The 26,832-nt window shown below is 43.8% G+C and overlaps 1 protein-coding gene across 1 annotated transcript; it reads right to left on the reverse strand.

Annotated features, from left to right (window-relative positions):
* Positions 1–276: 276 nt before the first annotated feature.
* On the reverse strand, positions 277–3,732 carry LOC141091709 (forkhead activin signal transducer 3-like). Its single transcript, XM_073577403.1, has 3 exons — positions 3,454–3,732; positions 3,080–3,184; positions 277–741 (listed from the first exon to the last, which is right to left on the reverse strand). Exons 1-3 carry the CDS (start codon positions 3,730–3,732, stop codon positions 277–279), a joined length of 849 nt encoding a protein of 282 aa, XP_073433504.1.
* Between the last annotated feature and the right edge of the window lie 23,100 nt (positions 3,733–26,832).

A 26,832-nucleotide genomic window follows, 5' to 3' on the forward strand; every position in this document is an offset into this window, starting at 1 on the left:
AGGATAACAATTATTTATAGTGAAAATAAGTTTATTAAGGATAAATAACAAACACAAGAAAACAATGAATAACTCTTTACAAATGCCGGGGAACCTTAAAGTGTCCTTGGGGGTCCCTGTATAAACCTTGGTGGGGCAGGTTCCCAGCTTGTGGGGAGCCTCCTGGGATTTCAAACACTGGGAGAAAATTGCCAGGCAGACGATTCATTTCCAGGGACTGTGGGGGAATGGTAGCTGTCATTGCAGAGTAAAGAGGTTTTGTTAAGTGGGGTGGGATTAAGATGTGAAGGGGGAGTTAAAATTAGTTGGTGATGGGTAGTTATACAGGGGTATGGTTGGGAAATTTGGGTAAAGCACAAGAGGATGAACACTGGGAGGGGCAACCATATTAGGAGGAACGTAACTGGAATTAGAAGTAGGAAGATTCCACAGGATCATTGGGAAAGACGATGCAGGGTCTGAAGAGGAAGAGGTGGATGGTGGAGCAGCAGTAGAGGTGGATGGTGGAGCAGCAGCAGCTTCTGGTCTGATGGGATCTTTGTCATTTGGAACAGAAAGGTGATGGTTGTCTAATGGCCTGTAGGGATGTCCATGGATGATAAAAGGGGCCAGGTCAAGGTGGTAGATATTCTGCCTGCCGACCGTTGTATTCTGAAGCTTCATGGCCTCTCGTGGAATCTGACTCACATCTACTGTCCAGTAGTTTCCTTTGGCATGAGTCTGGTTTGGATCTTTTAGCACCTGAGATAAAGATAAAATAAAATCAGATAAAGGTTGAAATACAATTCTAATTTCTACAATATAAAGTCACTACTGTATATAGGGGTCATAGAGAAGAGAGGATGATGTTATAATAACTTAGGTAAAGAACTCTGGGATAGCTAAGTTTGTTTATAGGAGTCTTTAGGAGGCAAAATTTATCAGTAATATCAGAATTGGGAAAAACAATTTTTCTTACAATGTAATAAAGTAAAACATTCTAAAAATAAGTCAACTCCTTTAAAAAATATAATAAAGACACCTAAAATTAAGCAGAGGAGACTTATAAGTTAGAGAATTGTTACTGAGCTTATAAATATTTAGTGAGATGACGACAAGTCCTGCCTCATTAGAGGAGAAATACAGCGCTGTGTGATGAGGATTATGGAGGAGAACCCGGTGTAACAGGCCAGATTAACCCCCCGCCCAGAATATACCCGGGGTTAAAGTGGCCTAGGCCAGATTATACCCCTCTGGGCCAGAATATACGCTGGGTATATTATCGCCTAGGCCAGATTATACCCCTCCCGGTCAGAATATGCCCCTGCTGCTGTAGATCAGATTTGTCACGCTTTTGAGAACCATCAAAAACGGGGCCCCAGGCAGTGCACAGGGGCCCCAGGCAGAGCACAGGGGTCCCAGGCAGCACACTGAGACCCCAGGGAGCACACAGGAGCGCCAGGCAATGCACAGGGCCCCAGGCAGAGCACAGGGGCCCCAGACGGCAAATGGGGTCCCAGGCAGCACACAGGGGCCCTAGGCAGCACACACGGGGCCCCAGGCAGAGTACAGGGGTCCCAGGCAGCGCACAGGGCCCCAGGCAGCACACAGGAGCCCCAGGCAATGCACAGGGCCCCAGGCAGGGCACAGGGCCCCAGGCAGCGCACAGAGTCCCCAGGCAGCACACAGGGGCCCCAGGCAGCACACAGGGGCCCCAGGCAGTGCACAGGGGCCCTAGGCAGCACACACGGGGCCCCAGGCAGAGTACAGGGGTCCCAGGCAGCGCACAGGGCCCCAGGCAGCACACAGGAGACCCAGGCAATGCACAGGGCCCCAGGCAGGGCACAGGGCCCCAGGCAGAGCACAGAGGCCCCAGGCAGCACACAGGGGCCCCAGGCAGCACACAGGGGCCCCAGGCAGAGTACAGTGGCCCCAGGCAGCACAAAGGGGCCGCTGCCTGGAGCCACCGCGTGCTGCCTGGGACCCCATTCACGGTCTCTGCCCCCATGTGCTGCCTGGGGCCCTGTGCGCTGCCTGGGGCCCCTGTGCTCTGCCTTGGGCCGCATTTGCTGCCTGGTACCTCGTTTGCTGTCCCCGTGCGCTGCCTGGGGCCCTGTGCGCTGCCTGGGACCCTGTTCGCTGCCTGGGGCCCTTGTGTGCTGCCTGGGACCCCATTTGCTGTCTCTGCCCCCCTGTGTGCTGCCTGGGACCCCGTTTTTGATGGCTCTCAAAAGCATGAAAAATCTGATCTACAGCAGCAGGGGCATGTTTTGACCAGGAGGGGTATAATCTGGCCTAGGCCACTTTAACTCCAGGTATATTCTGGGTGGGGGGTTAATCTGGCCTGTTACACCGGCATCTGCTAAGGGAATTAAGGTGAAAACTGTCCAGAAAGTGAGATCAGGTCTAAGAGACAATTGTAAAATGCTCCAGTTTTATGAGATCTTGTATTAAACACATGACATATCTGAGGCTGAAAATAGAGCAAGTCATTACAAATGTATATTACCCCGTGCATCATTTTGATGATTTTTCACAATTTCCACAATTTCTACCATCTTATAAAATGATGCATCTTACAATATATAGGCTACTTTCACACTCGCGTTTTTTGCGCTGCGTGCGCAGTGAAAACGCACATAGAAAACGCATCATGCGTTTTTAATGCATTTTCTTGTTTTTTGCACATGGTTTTTACAAAAAAAGCATGCGTTTTTAAACGCTGACGTGCGCATGACCATGCGCACGTCAGCGTTCCCATAGACTTTAATGTGTTTTTGGGTGAATTCCGTGCGCATTGCATACGCATGCGTCTTTTTGAGACAGGTCGGACGCACCAAAAATGCAACAGGATGCATTTTGTGCGCCTGGGCGCACACTACAAAAACCGCATGCGCGTACAAACGCGTACAAACGCATGACAATGCGCACCCATGTTAAATATAGGGAAAAAAAACACATGCACATGTATGCGCAAAAACGCAACGCAAAAAAAGCGCAAGTGTGAAACCAGCCTAATACATCTCCCCTTATATATGCACAAAACGGCAATATCCATTAGTAGAGAATCACCCCAGTAATGACCCCACTGAGTCCTCACTTTTCTGAAGCAGTCGTTACAGGACAGGTTGTGTCTGACGGAGTCTTTCCACCCTTGATATCCTGCCTTGAAGATGGGGAAGAAGTCGCTGATCTTGTCTAAAATCTGAAGGCAATTATTAGAAAATTAGTTAATATCAGTGAATATGAATACCCATTTATCCTAAATTGTGAAGTCTCCTTTCCTGATAGTTTATATATACTGTATTATAACATGTAACAGTATATTCCCATAATGCGGAAAGTCTTGTTAAATATTTGGGCTTTTTTTTTTTCTGTGTATATGACTGAAAGTATTTAGCAGAAGTAAAGGCTTCAAAGATTTTGTCCCCTCCAAGAATCCGAAGTAAATTCCCACTAACATCATTCTCTTACCTGCGACAGCTTCAGCTTCTTCTCTGGGACACTTAGTATCACCAGAGCAATCATGGCCAGGTATGTATATGGAGGTTTGGGGTGTCGCTGGTAATTCTTCTTCTTTTCTTCCCCAAAGGTTTTCTCCTCCTGACCTGGTGTTGTGCCTGGGTCATGCTTTGCACTTGTATCCTCTCCTTGACCATCGTCCATGTTGGAGTCCATCTCGAGTATCTGCTCAATAGTGAGCACGTTGGGTGTTGGCATATTGGTTGTCCCAGCTTGGAGGTTTGAGCTCATGTCTCACCAATGTCTTCACAGATTCCAATATTAGATGTGATGTGACCATAGGCCAGGGAAGGAGGCTTGATAAAAGCTAGTCTCCTCACCCCCATCTTTGTTATGTTAATATTCCCAAAACAAGATGGAGCGTGTTTGCTCATAACACCTCAACTGTTATCTGTTATTGAAAGACCTTCATCCATAAGGACAATAGAAGTACAAATACTCAAAGTTTCAGTTCTTGAGGGAGATCCATTCTTAAAACATCCTTTGTCATGTATAGCGTGTTTATCCTTAGTGTATCCCATGTGGCCCCTTGTGTGTTAATAAACCTCAGCCCCATGGGTAATGCTGAAGACAAGAAGGAAATAAACCGTCCATTGGGACAACAGTTTGTACCTTTTACTGGAGATCTTACGTTTTGTGAGTGTGTGTGTAACGTCACTTATAGACCAAATCACCAACATTTCTCCTATAGATATATTATAATTAATGACCCAGTAACATATTATATTCCATATTGATGGTTTGGTTCTTCCTACTCCAACTCATTATTCATATACTGTATGTTGGGTGAGTTTTTATTTATCTGCATATATTTTACACTTGATACTTTGTCCTTGATTTCATCATTTGAGCTTTCCTCCTGCTTCCATCTATAATATTAAGGTGGCATTAGATCGTTAATGGTTCCCGCAGTGAGACTCTCTGGATACAGTCTTGCTTTTGGATAAGATATAGTTTGTGGCGTATTTTACGGTTCATGCTTTTCATGTATCAATAAAGATATTTACTTACAAAATAAAATATGACATCTAAATATGGGAAGTGCTTTAGTGGTTTGCGACGCCTTTCTTTTCCCATCTTTAGTGATTTATGACGTCTTCCTTTTCCTTGTATTTTATTTTGTAAGTTCCTTGTTCACACATAAGCAGATCTCCGTATTATTCAGCGGTGCCACTTACTCATCTTTATACAAGGATGGAATGGACTCGTCCATGTGAATGGTTACCCCGAACCCTACAGAGTTCTAATTTGCTATGGGAAGTATCTGGGGGGGAAGGTTTATTAATGACTGAACCCCTACACCAGTCTATGGAAATGTAAATCCATGAGGTTCATTTAGTGCTTTGTTTTGTGGTTCTGCATTTGCAAGAAAATAGTCAGATATTCATCTTTCCCTGGAATAAGTTGACAAAGGTCATGGATTCTGCCTCCACCATTGTTATGGACATTACTATACAATGTAATCTTAATAACGTTTCTCAAGTGCATAAGTAAAGGAGATGACATCTGGCTTGTGTTTGTCAACCCCAAAAATCCAATCTTCCAGATCTTTGTGTTGAACAATCATTTGTCTGTGATTTGTTTGGAGACAACAATCGTTATTTTCACTGACATAACCAACGATCGATTGTTGGGGTGAAAAATTGGCCATTTTGGTCTGCTTTTGACCAAAACCAGATATCATAGGACCCTAAAGGCCTCCATAGGTTTTAGGTAGCTGTCTGCCAGACAATGGCTTCACCAATCGTTCAGTCGACAGCTATGTCGGCTGTGTTTCCTATGCAAATAAACTCTTACGTCGAGCATTCCTGTGTTCTCTATTAGAAAGTCACCAAAAGACGTCTCTACCAGTGGCTTATATCCTGGAGAACAAAGCCATCGGCCATCCAAAATCATACATGTCTGATCAACATTCCTCCTCCAAAATTTATTTGGATGGTACCCCCCTATATCTTGGTGTCGGATGAATCTTTTGATATTGGTGATTGTGGCTAACATGAGTCTGACGTGTTCGGGGGAATCAGTAACTGAGATGCTGGAAAGTGTATTATTCATAGCTGCTCTGTTTTAAATTCAATCTTTTTTTTAAATCTTTAGATTAAAAATTAGAAGTTCTGCTCTTCATGAAACCTATAGAAGATCATAATAAGATTACTGTAATTTTCTGTAAATGTACAGTAATACTTCAGAGCTGAAAAATGACTTATCTATTATTATTATTATAAAAAATAAACGTTTTTGTTTGTTAGGATGTTTATAATCACAGAAACATTTAAAAACTTAATTGCAACGTTTACATATGTCAACATATAAATGAACCTTCTCTAAGGTCGGCTTCACATTTGCGGTTTAGTCTGCTGCGTTTGATGCGCATACATCCGCATGCGTCCTGCGTACCTTTCTTTAACATGGGGTACGCAGGGACATGCGTTTGTATGCATATTCGTTCAGTTGTGCCTTTTCGCGGTATGCTGCGGGGCGTGCTGAACGCATCTTGTTGCATTTTTTTGCCGCATCAAATATCCGTAGTCAGCCGCATGCATATGACTGCGGATGATGTGCGTAAAAAAAACAGCATTACTGGCTATGTAAACACAAGCATACGCAACGACATTGGTACGCTTTGCGTTTGCATACGCAAGAATATGCATAAGACATGCCCATTGGGCGTGGCTTGTGTAAATTCAAAAATTCGCCGGGAAAATGGCACTTGCCTATCGTTTGCAACCGCATGCATGCATTTGCATGCGTTTTTCCATGCGTTTGCAGTTGCAGACGATACGGTGCGGACTCAACCGCAAATGTGAACCTAGCCTAATCCAATAATATAGAATCATAGAATCGTAGAGTTGGAAGAAACCTCCTGGGCCATCTGGTCCAACCCCCTGCTCAAAGCAGGATTCGTTTAATCATCCCAGTCAGATGTCTGTCCAGCCTCTGTTTGAAGACTTCCATTGAAGGAGAACTCACCACTTCTCGTGGCAGCCTGTTCCACTCATTGATCACTCTAACTGTCAAAAAGTTTTTCCTAATATCTAATCTGTGTCTCCTCCCATTCAGTTTCATCCCATTGCTTCTAGTCTTTCCTTGTGCAAATGAGAATAAAGACGATCCTATCCTTCTACAATGTGACAGCCCTTTAGATATTTGTAGTCAGCTATTAAGTCTCCTCTCAGTCTTCTCTTTTGCAAACTAAACATTCCCAAATCCTGCAACCTTTCCTCATAAGACAGGGTTTGCAGACCGGTCACCATTCTGGTCGCTCTTTTCTGAACTTGCTCCAGTTTGTTTATGTCTTTTTTAAAATGTGGTGCCCAAAACTGGACACAATATTCCAGATGAGGTCTGACCAAAGAGGAGTAGAGGGAAATAATTACTTCACGTGATCTAGACTGTATGCTTCTGTTAATACATCCTAGAATTGCATTTGCCTATTTTGCTGCTGCATCACACTGTTGACTCATATTCAGTCTGTGATCTATTAGTATACCCAAGTCTTTTTCACATGTGCTGTTGCTTAGCCCTATGCCTCCCATTATGTATATGCTTTTTTCATTTTTATTGCCCAGATGTAGTACTTTGGTTTTTAACAGGGAAAAATGCTTTCTGTTAGTTGCTGCCCACTTCTCCAGTTTATTTATATCTTTTTGAATCCTCTCTCTCTCTTCTCTAGTATTAGCTATCCCTCCTAGCTTTGTGTCATCAGCAAATTTAATCAGTTTACCCTCAATTCCTTCGTCTAAATCGTTGATAAAGATGTTGAATAATATATCAATATAAATGAGCAAACGTGACAATTTATGTGTAAAGGGCATGTCACACTAAGAGATATCGCTAGCAATATCGCTATAACTAGTGACGTTATAGCGATATTGCTAGCGATATCGCTATGTCTGATACTTACCTCTGACCGGCTCCCCCGCTGGTTATCGCTGATCGCGCGAGAACGTTCAGGACTGTTTCTCGTCGTCAGCTTCCTGCGGCGCTTCCTGCTGTGACGACGAGCGACGCGTGGAGCCGGGCGGGAGGACGCAGGATCGCCTGGTGTGACAGGTAAGTAGCGATCCCCGTCCCCAGCGATGTCGCTAGTGAGATCTGCCTGTGTGGCAGCTCACTAGCGACCACTTAGCGATGCACCAGCGATGCAAAAATGGCCAGAGGTTTCTTGCAGCGATCAGCGATACTGGCAGGGGGGCTAGTCTCTGATCGCTGGTGAGATCGCTGTTGTGTCACAAAACTTGTGACTCAGCAGCGATCTCGCTAGCGAGATCGCTATGTGTGACGGGGCCCTTAAGGCCCTTTTACTTTTAGCGATGCACCAGCGATCCGACCAGCGATACGACCCGGTCAGGATCGCTAGTGCATCGCTAAATGATTGCTAGTGAGCTTTCATACAAAAAGATCTCACAGCGATGCAGCAGCGACGCAGCGCACGATACTCACCTTTCACACAGAGCGATCCTGACGTCCTCCCACCCGCGTCCACGCGTCGCTCGTCTCACACAGCAGGAAGCCCAGCAGGAAGCAGGCGACGAGAAATGGAGCCGCCCGATCTCGCGCGATCAGCGATGGACAGCGGGGGAGCCGGTCGGAGGTATCACACATAGCAATATCGCTATAACGTCACAAAATCAGTGACGTTTTAGCGATATTGCTAGCGATATCGCTATGTGTAAAACCCCCTTTAGTCTGTATAGATGGGGGCTGGTCCTTGGCTGTTGACTAGCATTGTTTGAGTCAGGAGCTTTGACCGGCATTGTTAGGGTCCTAAGACCGCTGTCTGGTGAAGTGTGGACATTGACTGCCGTAGCTCTGGTCTACGGTGCTTGAACATCGTTGTCTGTGTCTGGGCTTAGCTTTTACAAATGGCTACGGCCAACTGTCACGGCTGCTGGAGCTGTAGTAGGACTAACTATCACTTCCCTTGGCACCAAATTTTCTCTTCTTTTGGCGCACTGGCCTTTTGTATCCAAGGCTGGCTTTATCACAGTCATTGATGGGTGCAAATTAAAAAGAAAAAAAAAATGTTGCAAATTTTTCAACATTTGACAAATTTAACGTGTCATCATGTAAAAGTACAATGTGTCACAAAAAAATCTGTAATCACAGAGATATGTGGAAGAATTCTGTAAGTATTACCACATAAAGTGACAGGTCAGATTGGAAAAATGTGTCCTGGTCAGGAACGTTAATACAGGCTACAGCGTTAAAGGGATGTATCATCTCCTGAAGAAGTCCTTGTGACTTTGAAACGCGTAGAGAAAGAAAATAAACCATCGCTTTCATCTTTACTGTTGGATCGTGAGTTGCACAGCAGCGCGGCTTTTTCACCACGAATCTGTCCAGTTTGAATGTTAATGGGATGAAGACATGCCCACCGAACAGAGCACATTGCTCAGAGGACATAGGCCACCATTTTTTCTCAGCCGTGCGACTCCTGGTGATACAGGATGATGTGCTGCTGAGGAAAAATATATTTTAGGCAACTCTGACGACCAGGGTCATTATGACGCAAAGCGATCGGCTCATCTCTAGTGTGTTATAATACTCTTGGCTTCTTTTTACAAAATGTTATATTACATCTGAATAAGTGTCCAGAAGTGACACTGCATCCGAGGGAGCAATGGAGGAGTCCCATGCACTGTGCCCAGGGGAGCATCGGAGTCCCACGCACTGAGTAAATATAACAGAAGCAGACACCTAGAACATCTCAGAAAATGGTGCTCACCGTGCAGCATAGGAGGCACATATGGTGGAGGGGGCTGATCGATGATGGTGGATAGGACCCATTCTCAGAAACTGAGGTGAAGGCGGAAGCAGGATTACACTCCAGTGCTCAGTTTTAAGATGGTTGGATTTTACCATTAGAATGGGGTCACACATGCAAGAAACTCAGACGGCACTGCCGCCGGCACTCGGGAGCGGAGCGTGCGGCCGCATAGCAATATAGTGCCAGGTGTTAACGTGCGAAACTTGTCCGAGTTTCTCGCATGTGTGATCCCGGCCTTAGAAGTTCTCAATCAGCAGAAACATCATGAGGAGGAGAAAAGGGAAGCAAGGTTCCTCCCCTGGAGGCTGACCTCACATCCGGGTCTTGCTGATGTCAGATGACGCTGTGTGCGCATAATAGGCACCTTCATGACCCTGGATGCATCACCACGGCAACCAGCAGTCAGTAATGAGGCATCGATAGTGGGCAAGTGTGAAAAGTGCTTTACCTAAACTCGCACATGCTGGGACACATCACCCTTTTAACTAGCTGGCAAATAGCAGAATGCGACTTCCAGGCACTTACAATAGGTGCAGGGACGCGTCACCTTGGCAACGAATGGCCATCAGTGAGACGCGGTCTCTAGGCATGCACCAAATTGCGGGATACAGCCACAGACACTGCGTCATATTACCACGGCATTATATCTAAGATAATATTTTGTGATAGTAACCAGATGGGAATATGGAGGGAAAGTGAGACGTGTGGGTAGATAGGGATATGGTGGTTCTCACAATACCTATATAAGTATGGGACAGAGGGTTATCATGGAAGCACTCATTACCCTATCAGAATTGCTGCCAGCGTCATGTGACCTGATATCAGCAAGACCCGGATGTGAGGTCAGACTCCAGGGGAGGAGCCTTGTCTCTATAAGGAGGCAGTAAATGGCGGCTCCAGGTCATCATGGGACCCATGTGCTGCACAGCATCGGCAGCAGTCTGCCACATAGAGGGGCTGTGCGCTCTGAGACTTAGGAGGGCTCCTATTACCCCGGACCCTTCATCATGTATTCCCTCTATACATTCCTCTCCCCTGAGGAGCCCCCATTACAGGGTGATGACACGTGTGGGAGGGATTGTACGAGGCCGTTCTTGGAGGGATAGGTCACACTCGGGCACTGTCCTTGTCAGGACGGGAGACATTGCACTGGGCACGGCAGGGAGCGGAGTGTTACCTGAGACTTTATCCCCCTTTTCTCCTCCTCGTGATGTCTCTGCTGACGGAGAACGTCTAATGGTAAGATCCGACCACCTTATAACTGCGCGCTGGACCCTGTAATGTCTGTGTCACTGTGAAGGATCGGCCGCACAGTGTAATCTCCAATATTAAGTGAGGTTTTATCTATGTCTGATCCTGTCACACTGTCAGTATTTGGTCAGTATTTTATATCAGTATTTGTAATCCAAAATCCGGAGAGAAACAGAGGAAAAGTATATCAGAGACGTCCCCACGCCTGTATTTCTCCCCACTCCTGGTCTCTGTATAAATTACTGACCATGTGAACGCGGCCTTAGACTGAGTGGATTCTTGTACCCCTAGTGGGCTTTATCTAGGGGGAAGTGGGGATAACTGGCCCCAAATATGTCAGCCGCTCTATCCATGTCTGCAATGTTCCTAATAAAACAATCCCCTGACCTTGTCCTGCTCACACAGCGGAGGACACCGGCGACAGAGGCCTCAGTGCAGAGCAGCCGCCATCTTTACAGCTTCTGATCTGAGGAGATGGGGAGGGGCTACTCATAGCCTCACTGCCCCTAGCAACCAATCACAGCACAGCTTTCATGGCTGAGCAGTGTAAACTAAATTCTGATTGGTTGCTATGGCCTTCTGACTATGGTGTGATCATGTGAGGTTATATAAGGGGCCGCTGAGAGGAAACTCATTCAGGGTTGGAGTGTGAGTTACTGCAGCTCCTCTCAGCTCCTCCATGTAATGTCCGCTGCCTGAGCGGCTCTACTTCATTCTGTCCGAGGCTCCAGCGTTGTCACCAGGTTCCATGAGGGGCCACAACCACTGGGGGCCAATGTTATAGCAGCTACATAGTGTCCTGATATGATGGCGCCGCTTATCACCGCTGCTCTCCTGCAGAGTATCTGCTCCATGAGGCAGAAGCCACACTGGGGGCCACATGAGGAAGCGCTGCTACTATACATGTGGTGTCACTGTGGATGGGGCCCCTGGTACAGCTGTGACACTGGGGCCCCGGAGCTCTACACTAACACTGAGGGCTTCTCCACTGTTCCAGATGTGGCCCCATATTCCTGCTCTACACGTCCTGGTCACCCGTAGTGACTGGTGCTGCTCACACAGCTGAGGGCTCGTTACACTGTGTCAGAGGGAGTGGAGGATGAGACCCTGCAGATTGGGTAGTGACTAGTGATGCCTTATTATAGGACTGTGTTCACATGCAGCATTTTTAAATGCAAATTAAAAGCTGCGAAAGCTACGACATTCCAGAAATCTCATGCTCAGATTTTTTTTTTTTAATTTGAGAACTTTAACTTTTCTTTATATCTTATTGTGAACTTTGTTTTTGCAGATTTTTTTTTCACCTACAGAAAGCAAAGCAAATGAAATGTAACAAATGTTTTATGCAGTGTTCTTGGTGAATGAAGCAAACCTTATTAAACATTTACTGTACACGCAATCCGCACCCCAAAATATGTGAAAACCCCGCTAAATGGTCACTCTGGAATCTTGTTTAAGCTGCAAAAATTAAAGCCTCAAACATTGTGTAAAAATGGCCTCGATGAGAAGACTCCGCAGATTGTGTAGTTACCAATGACGTCTTATAACAAATGCAAACTGTGTAGTAGCAATCTTCTTATTGAAGAAGCTGCAGATTGTGTACTGACCGAAACAAAGTCTTGTTGTAAAGCAGATGAAGCTGCAGATTGTGTAGTGACTGGAGTGATGTCTTGCTATCATTAAGGAGACGCTGCAGATAGTGTAATGAAGTGGCACATTGTATCAGGTCTAGAGCGCCTCCTTCAGGGAGAGTCTTGTGATCATCATGCTTTGTCTTTTGGGTTTAAAAAAAAAAAAAATGGTTCTTCTGATAACAGCTGTGGAAATCACATCCACGAGTTGGGCACGACGTACTGGTCACTACAATGGCTGTAGATAAATTCCCAAAGGGGTATAATTTCCAAAATGGGGTCACTTGAGGAGGGATTCTGCGCTTATAGCAATTGGGGGCTCTGTACATGGAGTCTTCAAACTACTCTTGGAAAATCTGTGCTCCAGGAGGCAAATGGCGCTCCATCCCTCCCGAATCTCTCCGTATGGCTAAGTAGCACTGTACATATATACTATAGTATACTCCGTATATAGGATATTTCTACACTCAGCAGAAATTGTGGGGTGAATTTTCTTCACTGCCCAATGGTATAAAATTCTGTGACCACACCTGTGGTGTCAATATAATCACTGCACCCCTAGATGAGTTCATTGAGCAGTTTAGTTTGTAAAATGGGGTCACCTATGGGGGATCTTGCTGTTCTGGCACCTCAGGTGCTCTGCCTCTGTAATATGGCGCTCCTTCCCTTCTGAGCTTTGCACTGTGCCTCAAATTTAGTCTTCAACCACATATGGGGTATTGGTGAACTCAGGAGAAAATTGACCCAAAATTTGTTCTAAAATTACTCCTAAAAATATGCAAAAGATTGGAGCTCAAATTTTTTTTTTTTGTGGGAAAGGTGTCTTATCCCACATATGGGGTATTGGCATACTCGGGAGAAATTGCACAACAAATCTTGGTGTAACTTCTCCAGTTACCCTTACGAAAATAAAATTGCACCGAAAGGAAAATTTTTGTGGAAAAGTTAGGTTTTTTTTTTTTGTTTTTCCAAATTCCATTAATTCCTGTGAAGAACCTGAAGGGTTAGTAAAACTTCTTGAATGTGGTCTTGAGCATCTTGAGGGGTGCAGTTTTTAGAATTGTCACTTTGGGTTATTTTCTGTTTTGTATAGGCCCCCAAAGTCACTTCAAATGTGATGTTGTACCAAAAAAATAGTTGTGTAAATTTTTTTTAATTCAAAATTGTTGGTCAAGTTTTAACCCTTGTAACTTCCTAACAAAAACTTCAAAAATTGTTGATGTGAAGTAGACCTGCAAGAAACATAATTTAAATATCGACAATTTTTATGCTCTTAAATCAATTAAGTTTGAAAATTGCAATATGTTCACACTTCTTTTTCACAATAAATGTGTGTATATATATGTATATGTGTGTGTGTAATATATATATATATATATATATATATATATATATATATATATATATATATATATATATATATATATATATATTAGTATGTTCTGTTCCAAATTATTATGCAAAAAGAGTTTAGGAGTGATAAGGTTAGAATTTTTTTGTTTGTCATTTACACTCATTGATGGTGATGGATGTCAGGGCTCTCTATATCACTGAAAGCAATTGCAGATCCCTGTGCAAATTAGTTTGGCAGGTGTGTCCAAATAAAGGCAAGACTACTTAAGAAGGCTGTTCCACATTATTAAGCAGCCTACATTTTTTGCCAAAATGGGAAAGAAAAAGGATGTCGGCTGCTGAGAAGCCACAAATTGTGGAGTATTTAGGTTAAGGCATGACTACAATCAACATTGCCAAGACACTTCATCATGATCATCGCACAATCAAGAAGTATGTAGGTGATTCCCAGCACACACGTGTGCGTGCTGAAAAGGAAAAATTGAGGACTCTTTCCAACAGGCAATTGCATCAGGTTAAAAGAGCAGCTGCAAAAATGCCTTGTCATAGCAGCTGACAAGTTTTTGAAGCTGCTGGTGCCTCCAACGCCCCCCGAACAACAAGATGCAGGGTCCTTCAGAGGTTTGCAGCCAGGCCCGGATTGGCAATATAACCAACCGTGCATTTTCCCGCTGTCACGTGGGCCGCGGGTGGCAGCGCACGATCATCTGGCCGCTTGCCAGCTGCTGCGGCCACTGTTGCTCCTGCCGCCGGCCTTCTGCGGGCATGGCGGTGATAGTTTCAAGTTCCTCCCGCACTGCAGGGAGATAAGCCGCCACGCCCCCCCACGCACCCCATCCTCGCCTTAGCATGAGACCCCCTCCCCCCGCAGCCACTCACAGCGTCGCACTCGCTTGCCTGCTCGCTCTGTTCGCAGGACCTGTGATGAGGTCACAAGAGGGGAGGAGTCAGGGGGTCACATGATCAAGAGCCTTTGTCCAGACCCCGATCATGTCACCCCTGACTCCGCCCCTCCTGTGACCTCATCACAGGTCCTGTGGACATGGGTGTGACTAGTTGTGAAATGGGTGTGGCTGGGCGTGGCCAAAAATTTGCTTGCCAGCTGCTGCGGCCACTGTTGCTCCTGCCGCCGGCCCTCTGCGGGCATGGCGGTGATAGTTTCAAGTTCCTCACGCACTGCAGGGAGATAAGCCACCACGCCCCCCCCACGCACCCCATCCTCGCCTTAGCATGAGACTCCCTCCCCCCCGCAGCCACTCACAGCGTCGCACTCGCTTGCCTGCTCGCTCTGTTCGCAGGACCTGTGATGAGGTCACAGGAGGGGAGGAGTCATGGGGTCACATGATCAGGAGCCTTTGTCCAGACCCCTGATCATGAGACCCCTGATCATGTCACCCCTGACTCCGCCCCTCCTGTGACCTCATCACAGGTCCTGTGGACATGGGTGTGACTAGTTGTGAAATGGGTGTGGCTGGGCGTGGCCAAAAATTGGCCACGCCCAGCAGTCTTTGTCCATCTTTCCCTTCAAAAGTTGGGAGGTATGATAGGGGCGCTATGACCAGGGGGTCTGGTTGCCCAATAGAGAGCAGTTCTGCCAGGAATTCTGTAATCATGCATACAAAAGGGGACAGATTTGGGAGGAGTACTGTACCTAAAAGCAATAAATTAGACTGAGGTGAAATACTGGGCACAGCTGTGACTACATGTTATATAGTCGTGTTAATCTCTTCTCACTTCTTGTAAACTACAAGTGTACAAAGATATTATATAGTCACCATGTGACTAGTGGGCCTGTGTAACTTCAAATGCCAGGGCTGAATTTTAGTCCCAGTCCGGCCCTGTTTGCAGCTGTGCGTAATGGACACCCCATGGCTGGTTAATGGACACCCCATGAAAACACGGCTAAGGCGCCAACAAGGAGGAGGTGAGGTAATGTTTTGGGCTGGAATCATGGGGAGAGAGATTGTCGGCCCCTTTAGGATCCCTGAAGGGGTAAAGATGAACTCCATAATCTATGTGGAGTTTCTAAAACAGCACTTCCTGCCATGGTTCAAGAGGAAGAACCGTGCTTTCCGCAGCAAGATCATTTTCATGCATGATAATGCACCGTCTCATGCTGCAAATAACACATCTGCATCTCTGGCTGCTATGGGCATAAAAGAGGACAAACTTATGGTGTGGCCACCATCTTCCCCTGACCTCAACCCCATTGAGAACCTCTGGAGCATCATCAAAAGGAGGGTCTATGATGGCGGGAGGCAGCTCACATCTAAGCAACAGCTCTGGGAGGGTATTCTGTCCACATGCAAAACAATTGAAGCACAAACCATCCAAAAACTGACAAATTCAATGGATGAGAGAGTTCAGAAGTGTGTGTGTGTGTGTATGTGTATATATATATATATATATATATATATATATATATATATATATATATATATATTTATTTTTCTTTTTACCCACTATCATGAATGACATATGTCCAACAAATCAGAATTGGTGGAATGCTTCAATGGATTCCAGAGTTGTGACCTCATAAAATGAGTGTTCAGAATTGAAAAAAAAATTTGCCTGGTCATAAAGGTGAAAACAGGCTTCAGGGTGAAGTGGTTTAATTTTTTTTTGATATTGGTCTAATAGTAAATCTTTATTTCCTCCAGACAGAGTAATATTAGCAAGATACACCCCCCCCCCCCCCAATCTGTACAAGGAGGATGCATGGGTCTTTCAGCTTTCAAATGCCAGGGCTGAATCGGTCCAAGCCCAACCGTGCCCCCGATCCTGGTCATTACCTCTTCTGTTCCAGTGATTCCCCAGCCTCTGCCAATCTGTATGACTTCTGTCCATCAATTCTAACTCATCCCTGTATTAGTATTACGTGATCAGCCATGGATTTGAGTGGCACTGTGGAAAGTCTGGGGTCAGATGTGACTTCCCTTTGGATAGCCTCTGACTTATGGGCATCAGCTTCTATTTAATAAGGACTTGTTCTCATGTGGCATCTGTGAACTTCCCGTGTCCTTGTCACCAAGTTCATGACAAGCAATTGTGTATGAGATGTATGTCATGGGTTTAGGTGCTGACCCCACTCCATTCACTGTTATACAGCTAGCAACCATCTGGAACTGCTACAAAGTCCCCAATAAATGCTGCTGCAAAGGGGAAGACAATGACAGCTTGGGTGCTGCTGTACAAGAAGTGTCTTGCCTGGTCTCCTTTTGTGGTGACAAAGTTGTAGAAATACATGTATATCTTACTTTGTCTCCTTTTATGTATATTGCCATCCCTTATTACACAGTGCCCTCTCCTGTTATGTACAGCACCATCCCTTACATATCGGATTATATAGAGCCCTGTGGTTATTACATACCGTCCTCTTCTGTTAGATATACACTGCAATGACTGCTGGAGCATGGGAAAGCTTTTCTGATGGACTGGTCTTCTGGTCAGCTGCTGCTCCATCAGCAGTCATTTTATATCTAACAAGAGAGGACAATGTAATAGAGAGGGCACTGTGACTAACAAAAGTACACTATGTAAGGGACAGAACTGTACATGGTGAAAGGATGTTTTATAATATACTAGGGGACCTTCCATGGGGAAAATGTCCCTCGCCCAGCCCACATGTTGTAAATACAGCAGTAATACAGAATTTCACTATAGACGCTTTATCGGAAAACGTCTAGGATATTTTTAAACATCTCTTGAAATTTCTTGTTATAACCTCAGTCCACAGTGAAACGATCACCATGTAAAGGCCTATGGTAAAATTTAGCTCTAAAATTAATGATTGCTAAAGATTTTAGGCTTTAGGGCTCATACTCGCATGCGAGAAACTCAGATGAGTCTTGCACGTCAACACCCGGCACTGCAAGCGCCCGACGAGAAATGGAGCTGCGCGATCAGCGATGGACAGCGGGGGAGCCGGTCGGAGGTAAATATCACTCACACATAGCGATATCGCTAGTGCTGCGTCACCAAATCGGTGATGCTTTAGCGATATTGTTAGCGATATCGCTATGTGTAAAACCCCCTTAAGTCGCTGGATCTCGCATTCCAAAATGAATATATAACCAAATGCCTCTCGTCAGCCAGTTGTTGATAAAAATTATATTTTACGTTTTTTTTCTTTTTTATAAAAAAGAAACCAAATGGTGACGTGTCCTTTCATCAATGCTTGAACTTGACCTAAAAATCAATATAAAATACTATCAAATAGTGACTTATGAATAAGACCTGTCTGAGGAGGCAGTTTGTCAGCTCTAACAGATTGTTGTAAGGAATATGTGCATTGTTAAAAAAAAGTCAATCCATGGTAAAAATTTTCTAAACACAAGGGTTCACTCAAGATTAATAAATAAAACAATCTTGTGTAACTCTTCATATATGAAATGGAAACAATATTCATGGATATAATATGATGATTTTTTGAACATTAAGAAACTGGAAACTTTTCTTCTGATCAATAATACAACATACAAGGAACAAATGCCTCCACACCATGACCAGATCACAGATTACCACCACATGGTGACCGAGTACTACAATACTGAACATTAATAAAAGCCACAATACTAATAACACTAATCTTACCAATAGTGACATTATACAAAGGAGCTCCGTATATAGTCAGTGTAGAGGGAATACAGTAATCACCACTGACATATGCTGGAGCTCTGTATATAGTACAGTTGTAGATCAGAACAAGCTAAGCCGAGGCAATATGGGCAGCACGGTGGCTCAGTGGTTAGCACTGCAGCCTTGCAGCACTCGAGTCCTGGGTTCGAATCCCTGCAAGGAGTTTGTATGTTCTCCCCGTTTTTGCGTGGGTTTCCTCCAGGTACTCTTGTTTCCTTCCCACACTCCAAAGACATACTGATAGGGAACTTAGATTGTGAGCCCCATCGGGGACAGAGATGAAAATGTGTGCAAACTGTAAAGCGCTGTGGAATATGTTGGCGTTATATAAAAATAAAGATTATTATTTAATACATATATCAACACACGTACTCAGGGTGGATTTGATTTAAATCTAACTGATTTAAATCACGATTTAAATCACTAGTCAGTAAGGCTTGATTTTAAATCAGTGATTTAAATCAAAGTTTCTACCTAACTAGTTCTTGCTACTTTAACATGCAAGTAGATGAAGATTTTTAGAATCACTTTTTATATTACTTTTTTCTCCCCAGTTTAATGGGTTAATCATTCATATTTGGACACCACTGTTCTGTTGTACTTAGGAAGGAGAAAAATAATCCTGACCTTAATAACAATTTAAATAATTTATTCAACTGAAACAATAACTTTACAGCATAAGTTATTTGCTTAAACAAACATCCATGTTTGTTAACTAATTTGGCTAAACAAAATATATATATATTTTAAGAAACTTAGACTGTCAGCCCAGCCGACACATGAAAAACTTAAATACTACTGTCCCTGTTGTCCTCTGTAGCTCACTTGTCGTTATCTTCATCATCTTCTTCTTTGTTCCTATTCATAATCTGGAAAAGAAAAACAAGCTTTCCTGCTTTATTGGGTCCTAACCGATTTCTCAATTTAGAATGAATGAGTCCAAAGGAAGAGAATATTCTTTCAACGCCTGCAGAAGAAGCTACTGCTGTTAAAAGTGAAATCATTACTTGAACAGTCTCTAAATCCAAGCGCTTAAGTGACTTCCACCAGTTTACTGGTGTGACCTTCCTTAAAATATCTTCAGCAAACATATATTTCTTGAATGGTTCCCCCTTAGCTCTGAAGTTTATTATAGTTGGCATTAAAGATGGATGATTGCTGGATACCCATGTCATAGCTAACTCCTCTTCCTCAGCACTTAGGTTTTGACCCTGATATTGGATATTGACAATATTTGCCAAAAAATGAGCTGGAGTCAGTGCTTGTCCCATTCGTTTGTTTACTGCTTGTAATTTAATTCTGTCCATGTGTAGTTCTGTTTTTAAGTGTTCACGCAGTTCCTTCCAAATTTCAACAGCATCCGCAATAAAACAGCTATTTTTCTGTATTTTGTTTAAAGCTTGAGAGATGGGTTTCAGGAAGCTCAGCATATGTTCAACATTTCTCTTAAGCCCAATGTTGAGGATTTTGGCCGTGACAGTGCTATCTATTTTATCTCGATTTTCTTCACAAAGTGTCATCAGAATAGGCCAGTTTTTGATATACTGCTCAAAACAGTCCACCACAGAGTTCCATCTAACATCTTGTGGGAGCGTTAGCTTGGTTCCACCCATCCTTTTCAGAGCTGCTGCAGCAAAATGATTATTACGGAAGTATTTAGCAATTTCAACAACATTAGCCTTTATTTCTGGAACACTTAAGTCTTTGGCTAAGAGGTGCAGCAAATGAGCACTGCAACCATATGTTATTAGCAGCTTTGTATTCCCTCCCTGCTCTTCTAAATCTCTTCTCATCTTGGATACGTTTGCAGCATTGTCAGTGACCAAACTGCGTACTAGACATTTGAATTTTTGTTCACATGTCATTATAGCTTTTACTGCCACTTCTTGTAAGTATTCTGCTGTGTGTGCATTTCCTGACGTATCCGTTGTTTGTGCAAGGAAGACTTTACCTTCTTCTGTTATACAAGCACATACATTAGGATCATTGTGGACATTACTCCACCCATCAATACTTAGGTTAACAATTTTACCCTCCAGAGCTGTTGCACATTGCTCCATTTCTCTGTCATACACTTGATCCAGCAGTTTCCCTGCAACATCAGCTCTGCTGGGTGGACTGTATCCTGGTCTCAGTGACTGAACCATATTAATGAAATGTGGGTTCTCAGTCAGACGGAAAGAAGAGTTCGTTGCATAAATAAACTGGGCAATTTTTTCATCAATTAACTCTTTTTCTAATCTGCTAGTTCTTATCACAAACCTATCTATGGTGGTTCCAGGAGGTAAAGGTTTTTTCTTCCTTTTGGGTGATGGTGATATGTGGCTGTGGGTGTCTGATGATGATGATGCTGCTGCTGCTAATGAAGCACTATCCTGGATGGATAACTCTGAAACTGTAGAACAGGATGATGGTGATCTTGGAGGTGGATAGTTTCCAGAATCCATGAATTCCCCTAAACAAAAAAAAGTCAATGCTGTTATTTTATTGTTTATACAATTTCTGCTTATTGTACACAACACATCACTGCCCCTGCCCCAAAAGGAATATTTGTTTTTCTTCATAACTGTACCAAATGACAGTAACATGCAGTAATAATAAGAAATATAATTTTTCTCACACATGACAGTTCAGTCTTTAGAAATAGGATTCAATAAAAATGTTTACCAACCTGAAGATCCTGCCTGTTCAGAAGTTTCTTTGGTCATCTTCATCACCGCACTTCTCATGATGTTGCCTCATTCGCGCCACCAGGCCTTGCATCTTTGTTGCATTGTTTGCATTTTGCACGCATGCCTGCCTTACCGATAGGCGAAGGAGCTTCATTAAAATATTCCCAAACTGGGTCTCTTTTACGGCCTGCTGCCATTATAAGGAAAGAATGTAATAAACCTCAGATCGTACACACAAACAGATCCAGACTTGTCTGTCTGTGGCTATGCTGCAGTATTGTGCTCAAAGTTTCACTTTCATTTTCTTGTCTGCTTGCCCTTCCTCCTCCTCACACTTAGATTCACATTCTTCTTGTGTTGTGCAGATCTATTCCACTCCAAACAATCAGAAACCTATTGTCTAACTTCTTGGACTTGGCACTGAAGGGGTTGATTCTGTATTCATAGGTTTGTAGAACAATAGGATTAAGGTCTTTTTCTCAACTCTGTTCATGTTGTAACATTTTTGCCGTGAAGAAGAGGCTGGGACCTCTGCGGAGTCAAATTCAGTTTTGAGAACTGCGTAAGTAAAGCGAGCGTCTGTGATAATATAGGAGAGAAACTGCCCACTAATCCTACAGAAACCTCTGGAAGAGCATGGCATTGTGAATGTTACACATATACAGCCTTTATTCTACTGAGTTAAACAACTCAGCTTTATCTCATGATGGAAGAACCTTTGGATGGTAAAATATTTTCCTCAAAAAGCAGTTTATTGAAAAAAATCCGATTTAAATAAAAAAAAATCCGATTTAAATAAAAAAAATCCGATATTTCTTTTTTTTTTTTTTTTTTTTTTTTTTGATTTTTTTAAAAAAAAAAAACATTGATTTTTGTCCACCCTGCATGTACTTCTATCAGATACACTAGTGATACATATGTGCACACGGTGAAGTGGCAGACCATTTGGAAAAGATAGTAATGCCAATAGAGTAACTCAAATATTAGGTCGATGAGTCGCAATAAAGGATGCAGAAAATAGTTTGCATAAAACCATTATTGATGACATTGCTGAAGTGGTGGCACAACTAACAGGAGTGCATGCAGATATAAACAGCAACAAACCATAGAGGCATATGCAATAAAATTACATATCAACTATTGCACCAAGATAAAGACAGATAAGAAGCAGTGGTGTCACCCGCAGACACTGTTCCTGGAGCCTGGGGTTTGCTTCTATGTACCTGATCATGCTGGTGGTGGTCAGGCTGGTAGTCTTGCTATCCCTGCTGATGTGGACGTGGCAGGTGGTGCAAATGGCCTGTTTGGGTTTATCGTCAGTCTTTAAAAAACAACCAGACTCGGGAAGACCTAACAGTTGGACTGGCGACTTCCGTCATGTTATGGTAACGGTTGCCTGCCTTCTGTCTGCGGCCCACACTGCTTCTTTCTGCCTGTTGTGGTGCTACGCCTCCCTCCCCCTGTGTGCTGCTGTCCTTGCTCTGCATGTCCTCCTGCCAGGTTGGGTCAGCTATTATATCATCCACCACCTCCTCTTCCACTTCTGCACCCTGGTCCTCCTCCTGGCTTTCTGGCAATTGTCTCATCATCCATCTTGTGATACGTTCCCACTGTCTCCTTCTTGTGACCATGGCTGATCAGAAATTTGGGCATCGCTAAATGCGATCTCCTCTTACCCTGCTTCAAGTGGACCGGGCGAGAGGCCCGAATCTATAAATGGAAAAGTGAACAGCTCTTTGGGTTGTGCAAGTGTGTGGGATCAGTTGTCTGAGGGCATTCGGCATGGTGGGAGGAAGGAGGATCAGGGTGAGGAATATGCGGCCCAGACTCGCAGCTACTCAGACTTGACTGTGTGGAAGACAGGGTGCTGGTGGAAAACTGAGCAGAAGCATTCTCCTTTTCGTACTACTCTGGCTTTAATAGTGCTGTCCTGCAGTCCCCTACAAACTTGGACAGGAAGGTGAAGCGAGCAGAAGTGGGTGTCTGTTGTGGCACAATTTGATCTTGCCCACGGCCTCTGTATGCACCATCACATCCAGTTCCCTGTCCCTGGCCACTCGTTTTGCCCATTTTAAATGGAGTACAATATTTTCCATGTTCACTACAAATGGCTGAACTGGGCCCGAACTTATGTGATCCGTGCACGGGGAAACCAGTTTAAAATATATGTCCTGTAGGTAACAATTTTTTTTTTTTTGTTTTTTTTTTTTTTAGCAAAATGGTGTCAATAACTAGGGTAACACAGTAAAAAAAATAAGTGAATGGAAGCCTCAAATGCCACAATTTGTAGCCCACAGATAGATCAGGCATCTGACGGAGAGAGCGCACTGTTAAGTATGTGATGTGTGGGTGTTTTTTTTTTCTTTTTTTTTCTCCAACAAAATTGCGTCAATAAGTAGGCAATGACGCTGCAAAAAATTCTTTGGAGGACTGAAATTGTAAAATATTTAGCTCAATGATATGCAATGCGTGTGGCGGACACAACACAATGTTAAATAGATGAACTATTGCTATTATATTTTTTTTTTTTTTTTTTTGCCAGAAATGGTTTTTGAGAAGCTAAAAAAAAAAAATTGTCAGTTAAATGGTGTCAAAATTTTATAAGACACTCCAAAAAATACTACAGTACCACAAAAAATGCCAGCATTTTCTGCGCACTCAGATGTGATGCCTGGGATGGGCAAAGCCATTAAAAATTGCTGGATTTTCACACTGTGGTATTAAAAGGATCTGGCTGTATTCTGCAGTGTCAACAAGCAAATGGAAGGGGGAAAAGTGGCTCTGGATTGCTTTGGAATAAAATAATCAGGCTTAGGCCTCTTCCACACTTCAGTTATTTGCATCAGTTAAAATCCGCCAAAAAGGCAGACAAGCGGATCCGTTGTCAACTGATGTGAACGGATGGCACAGGATCCGTTTTTAGACGGATCCTGAAAATGAGGAAATTTAAAGGAACCGCGAGAGAGAGAATTTTTTTTTTTCTTTTGTCCTGCACCCAGACAGATTTTGGGGTTAATTCAGTGTCTGGAGGATCTGCCGGCAAAAAAAACCTTACAAGCTCCGTTTGGAAATCTTTGAGGATGGTGGCGAATCCTCAAAAAAACGGATGCAACGAATGACAATCAGTCAGCATCCGCCAATAATGAAAGTCAATGGGGGAAAAACGGATCCGCAAAGAAAAATGGCGGATCCGTTTTTTCAAAATTTGGCGGATCTTGACTGTCAAAAACGGAAGTGTGAAAGAGGCCTTAAGGTGCAAAAAAATATTCCTAGCCACTGATACCTGGAGCTAGGTATATATGTAATAGGCAGCAGCAGACAGTAATGGAATGAACCCTTTTGATGTATGCAATGATATCTTTATACCCACATACAGTGCCTGCATGCCTTGCACTGGCGTGTATATATGCACATACACTCCCTGCCTACCTAGCACGGCAATTTATATACCCCATAAGTTGTCCTTAGAAGGACTGTTGGTTTAGCTGGATATGTGGATTCAACAATGGTATACCAACACTAACTAATAAAAGCACATACCTGTCCCTATCTCAACAGCAGCTCTCCCTACACTCTTATTCCGGCTTGACGAGCAGGGCGGCAGCAGGTCTCTTACAGACCTGACGACGCTGTGTGGTCAGCCAATCACTGTAGTACCACAGCAAAGATGACTGTGGCATTACAGTACATGGCAGACAATCCCTGCATTTTGATTGGTGCTCTAAAGAGCGCCAAACTTGCAGGGTGGAGACCCTGACTTCCGCCAAATAATCCCAGAAATGCTCGGTGCTCAGAGTACAGCGATACTCGGGTGAGTAATGAGTAGCGGCGAGCATGTTCACGCATCACTAGTAGGATTCGATCAATACCTATGATCATGAGTCCTGAAGGGTCGCATCCATGTTGTAGTCTAAAGTGATCTGAAAGAGTTTTTAGTGAGGCAATGTCTTCCACTTTGTGGGCTGCATAATACCAAGTAAATGTTCGCATATTCGCACTATTAGTTGTCAAGCCCACACAAATGTGCGCGCAGGGTCATGTCCTATTGTACACCACAGCTTTGGTTGTGCATGTGATGGAGTGTGTAATGTTATATGTTTGAGATCCATCTGAGTTTGAGAACTTGCACGTGCCATGTTGGGACAGACCCCACACTTCCCACAAGGTCTAGATCCCCAAGGAGGTACAGACTGGGATAGAAAGGTGGTTGGTTCATGTGTAGTGACTCTTCACTAAGTTATCACCTAAATTGGTTAGGTGATACTGGGTCTGTATCATAAATATTCATGAAGTATTGTCAGAGTAGAATAGGCCATGATTTCTCCAAAGAATGTTGTAGCAATCCGGACTGTCCATGAGCTGGTGGATCGACCAGAGAAGGGTGCCTGATGTCTGGTAATATGTTTTGCCCTATTGAATGCTCTCAACTGAGCGTTTACTGTAGCCTCTGTCCAAGAATCTTTAGGCCCCTTCATACATAGCGACGCACCAGCGATCACGATAACGATCCAACCTGGCAAAGATCGCTGGCGCGACATTACATGATCGCTAGTTAGCTTTCAAACAGTCTGATTTCCTCAACGACGCAAGACAGATCAGCGATCTGCATAATGACCTCGTTGGTCGTTGAGTCCTTTTCACACTACTTAATTGTAACCGATTCCGACCTCGGTGGGCGTGCTTCAGCATTTCCTTTTCAACACCCCCCAGCACTGATTGGTGGTCACTGCTGCGCTCTCATTGGCCGGCGGCATCATTAAAGAGAACGTATTAGCGCTTCAGTTTATATCTCTGGAGCGCTGTGGTTTACTTCAAAACCAGCATTGTTCTCGTTTGAGACACAAGTGCATTTTTTGTTGAATTTGCAATTCGTCCTTCTTCGGCGACCCTGTTGAAGACGCATCAGCGATATTTTGTAAGGCCTGCATTTTTGGCACCATCAAAGGTAGGTTTTGTTTGGTGTCTAAAGTTATGCTTGTATACGTAATTTCTTTTATTTTTTTATTTTTTTAAGCATTAACTTTTCAAGGTACATTGTGTCCATACGCACTGGCCTGGGCAGCCATTTTACTTTTCAGACCGCGCCCACCCCCATTCTAGCTATTTTTTGAGCGTGATACTGTTATAGCTCAGCAACCATGTATCTGCAATTGAATCTTTTTTACCTATTGTATGTTCATTGTGTCCATACGCACTGGCCTGGGCGGCCATTTTAGGTTTCTGACCGCGCCCGCCCCCTTGCTATTTTTGAGCTTTTTACTTTTATAGCACTGGCCTGTAATGTAACGTTCTCACCATTTCCTCTATTTTTTTGTTTCCAGATGTCAGCAAGTAGCCAAGACTAAATTCGCCAATTGATTGACTTGTATCAGGCCATGCCATGCCTATGGAAAGTAAAGGCGACGGACTACAGCAACAAGTACAAAAAGAAAGAGGCGTATGAGAAACTTGTGCAACTATATAAAGAACATCATCCCAGCGAAACGGTTGATGAAGCTGTTAAAAAAAAAAAAAAAAAAAAAAAAAAAAAAATGGGCACTACGGCCTGTGTACAAAAAGGAATTAAACAAGGTTGAAAAGTCAACTAGGTCGGGGGCGGGTACAGAAGATGTCTATGTTCCAAAGTTGTGGTACTACCACTTAATGGAGATTACACGCGACCAAGAAATACCCCGACCTATGCATTGTTCTATGACACTGCCTGAAGAAGAGGAAGAAACTGTGACACGGCCTGACTCCCCTCTTGCTGATGTAAGTCTATTTTGGGTTTTCTAAATTGCAATTAAACATTAGTATGTACATGGCATAGTTTTTACATGGCATAGAAAAACATAACATGGTTTTTCTGTTCTTGCAGGAATGTACTGAAGATCTGTCACCTAAACCATGTGGCAGTCAGGACACCTACGATGCCAATCGCTACAGTCGACAGGATGCCAATCATTACACAGGAGGCAAGTGAGCCAGCGGGACCTTACACAGTACAAAGGCGTCTCACAGTGAGTCGCAAAAGAAA

This window comes from Dendrobates tinctorius, unplaced genomic scaffold, assembly GCF_039654945.1.
Source record: "Dendrobates tinctorius isolate UK_male_01 unplaced genomic scaffold, ASM3965494v1 ptg000055l, whole genome shotgun sequence".
In the NCBI taxonomy this organism is placed as follows: domain Eukaryota; kingdom Metazoa; phylum Chordata; class Amphibia; order Anura; family Dendrobatidae; genus Dendrobates; species Dendrobates tinctorius.

What these genes read in the sequence shown, in the direction of transcription:
- LOC141091709 (XM_073577403.1), bottom strand. Translation starts at nt 3,732, where the DNA reads ATGAGCTCAAACCTCCAAGCTGGGACAACCAATATGCCAACACCCAAC. An exon ending in AGAAGCTGAAGCTGTCGCAG is followed by an intron (nt 3,185 to 3,453) that starts GTAAGAGAATGA and finishes AATTGCCTTCAG; the next exon opens with ATTTTAGACAAGATCAGCGA. An exon ending in GTAACGACTGCTTCAGAAAA is followed by an intron (nt 742 to 3,079) that starts GTGAGGACTCAG and finishes TCTTTATCTCAG; the next exon opens with GTGCTAAAAGATCCAAACCA.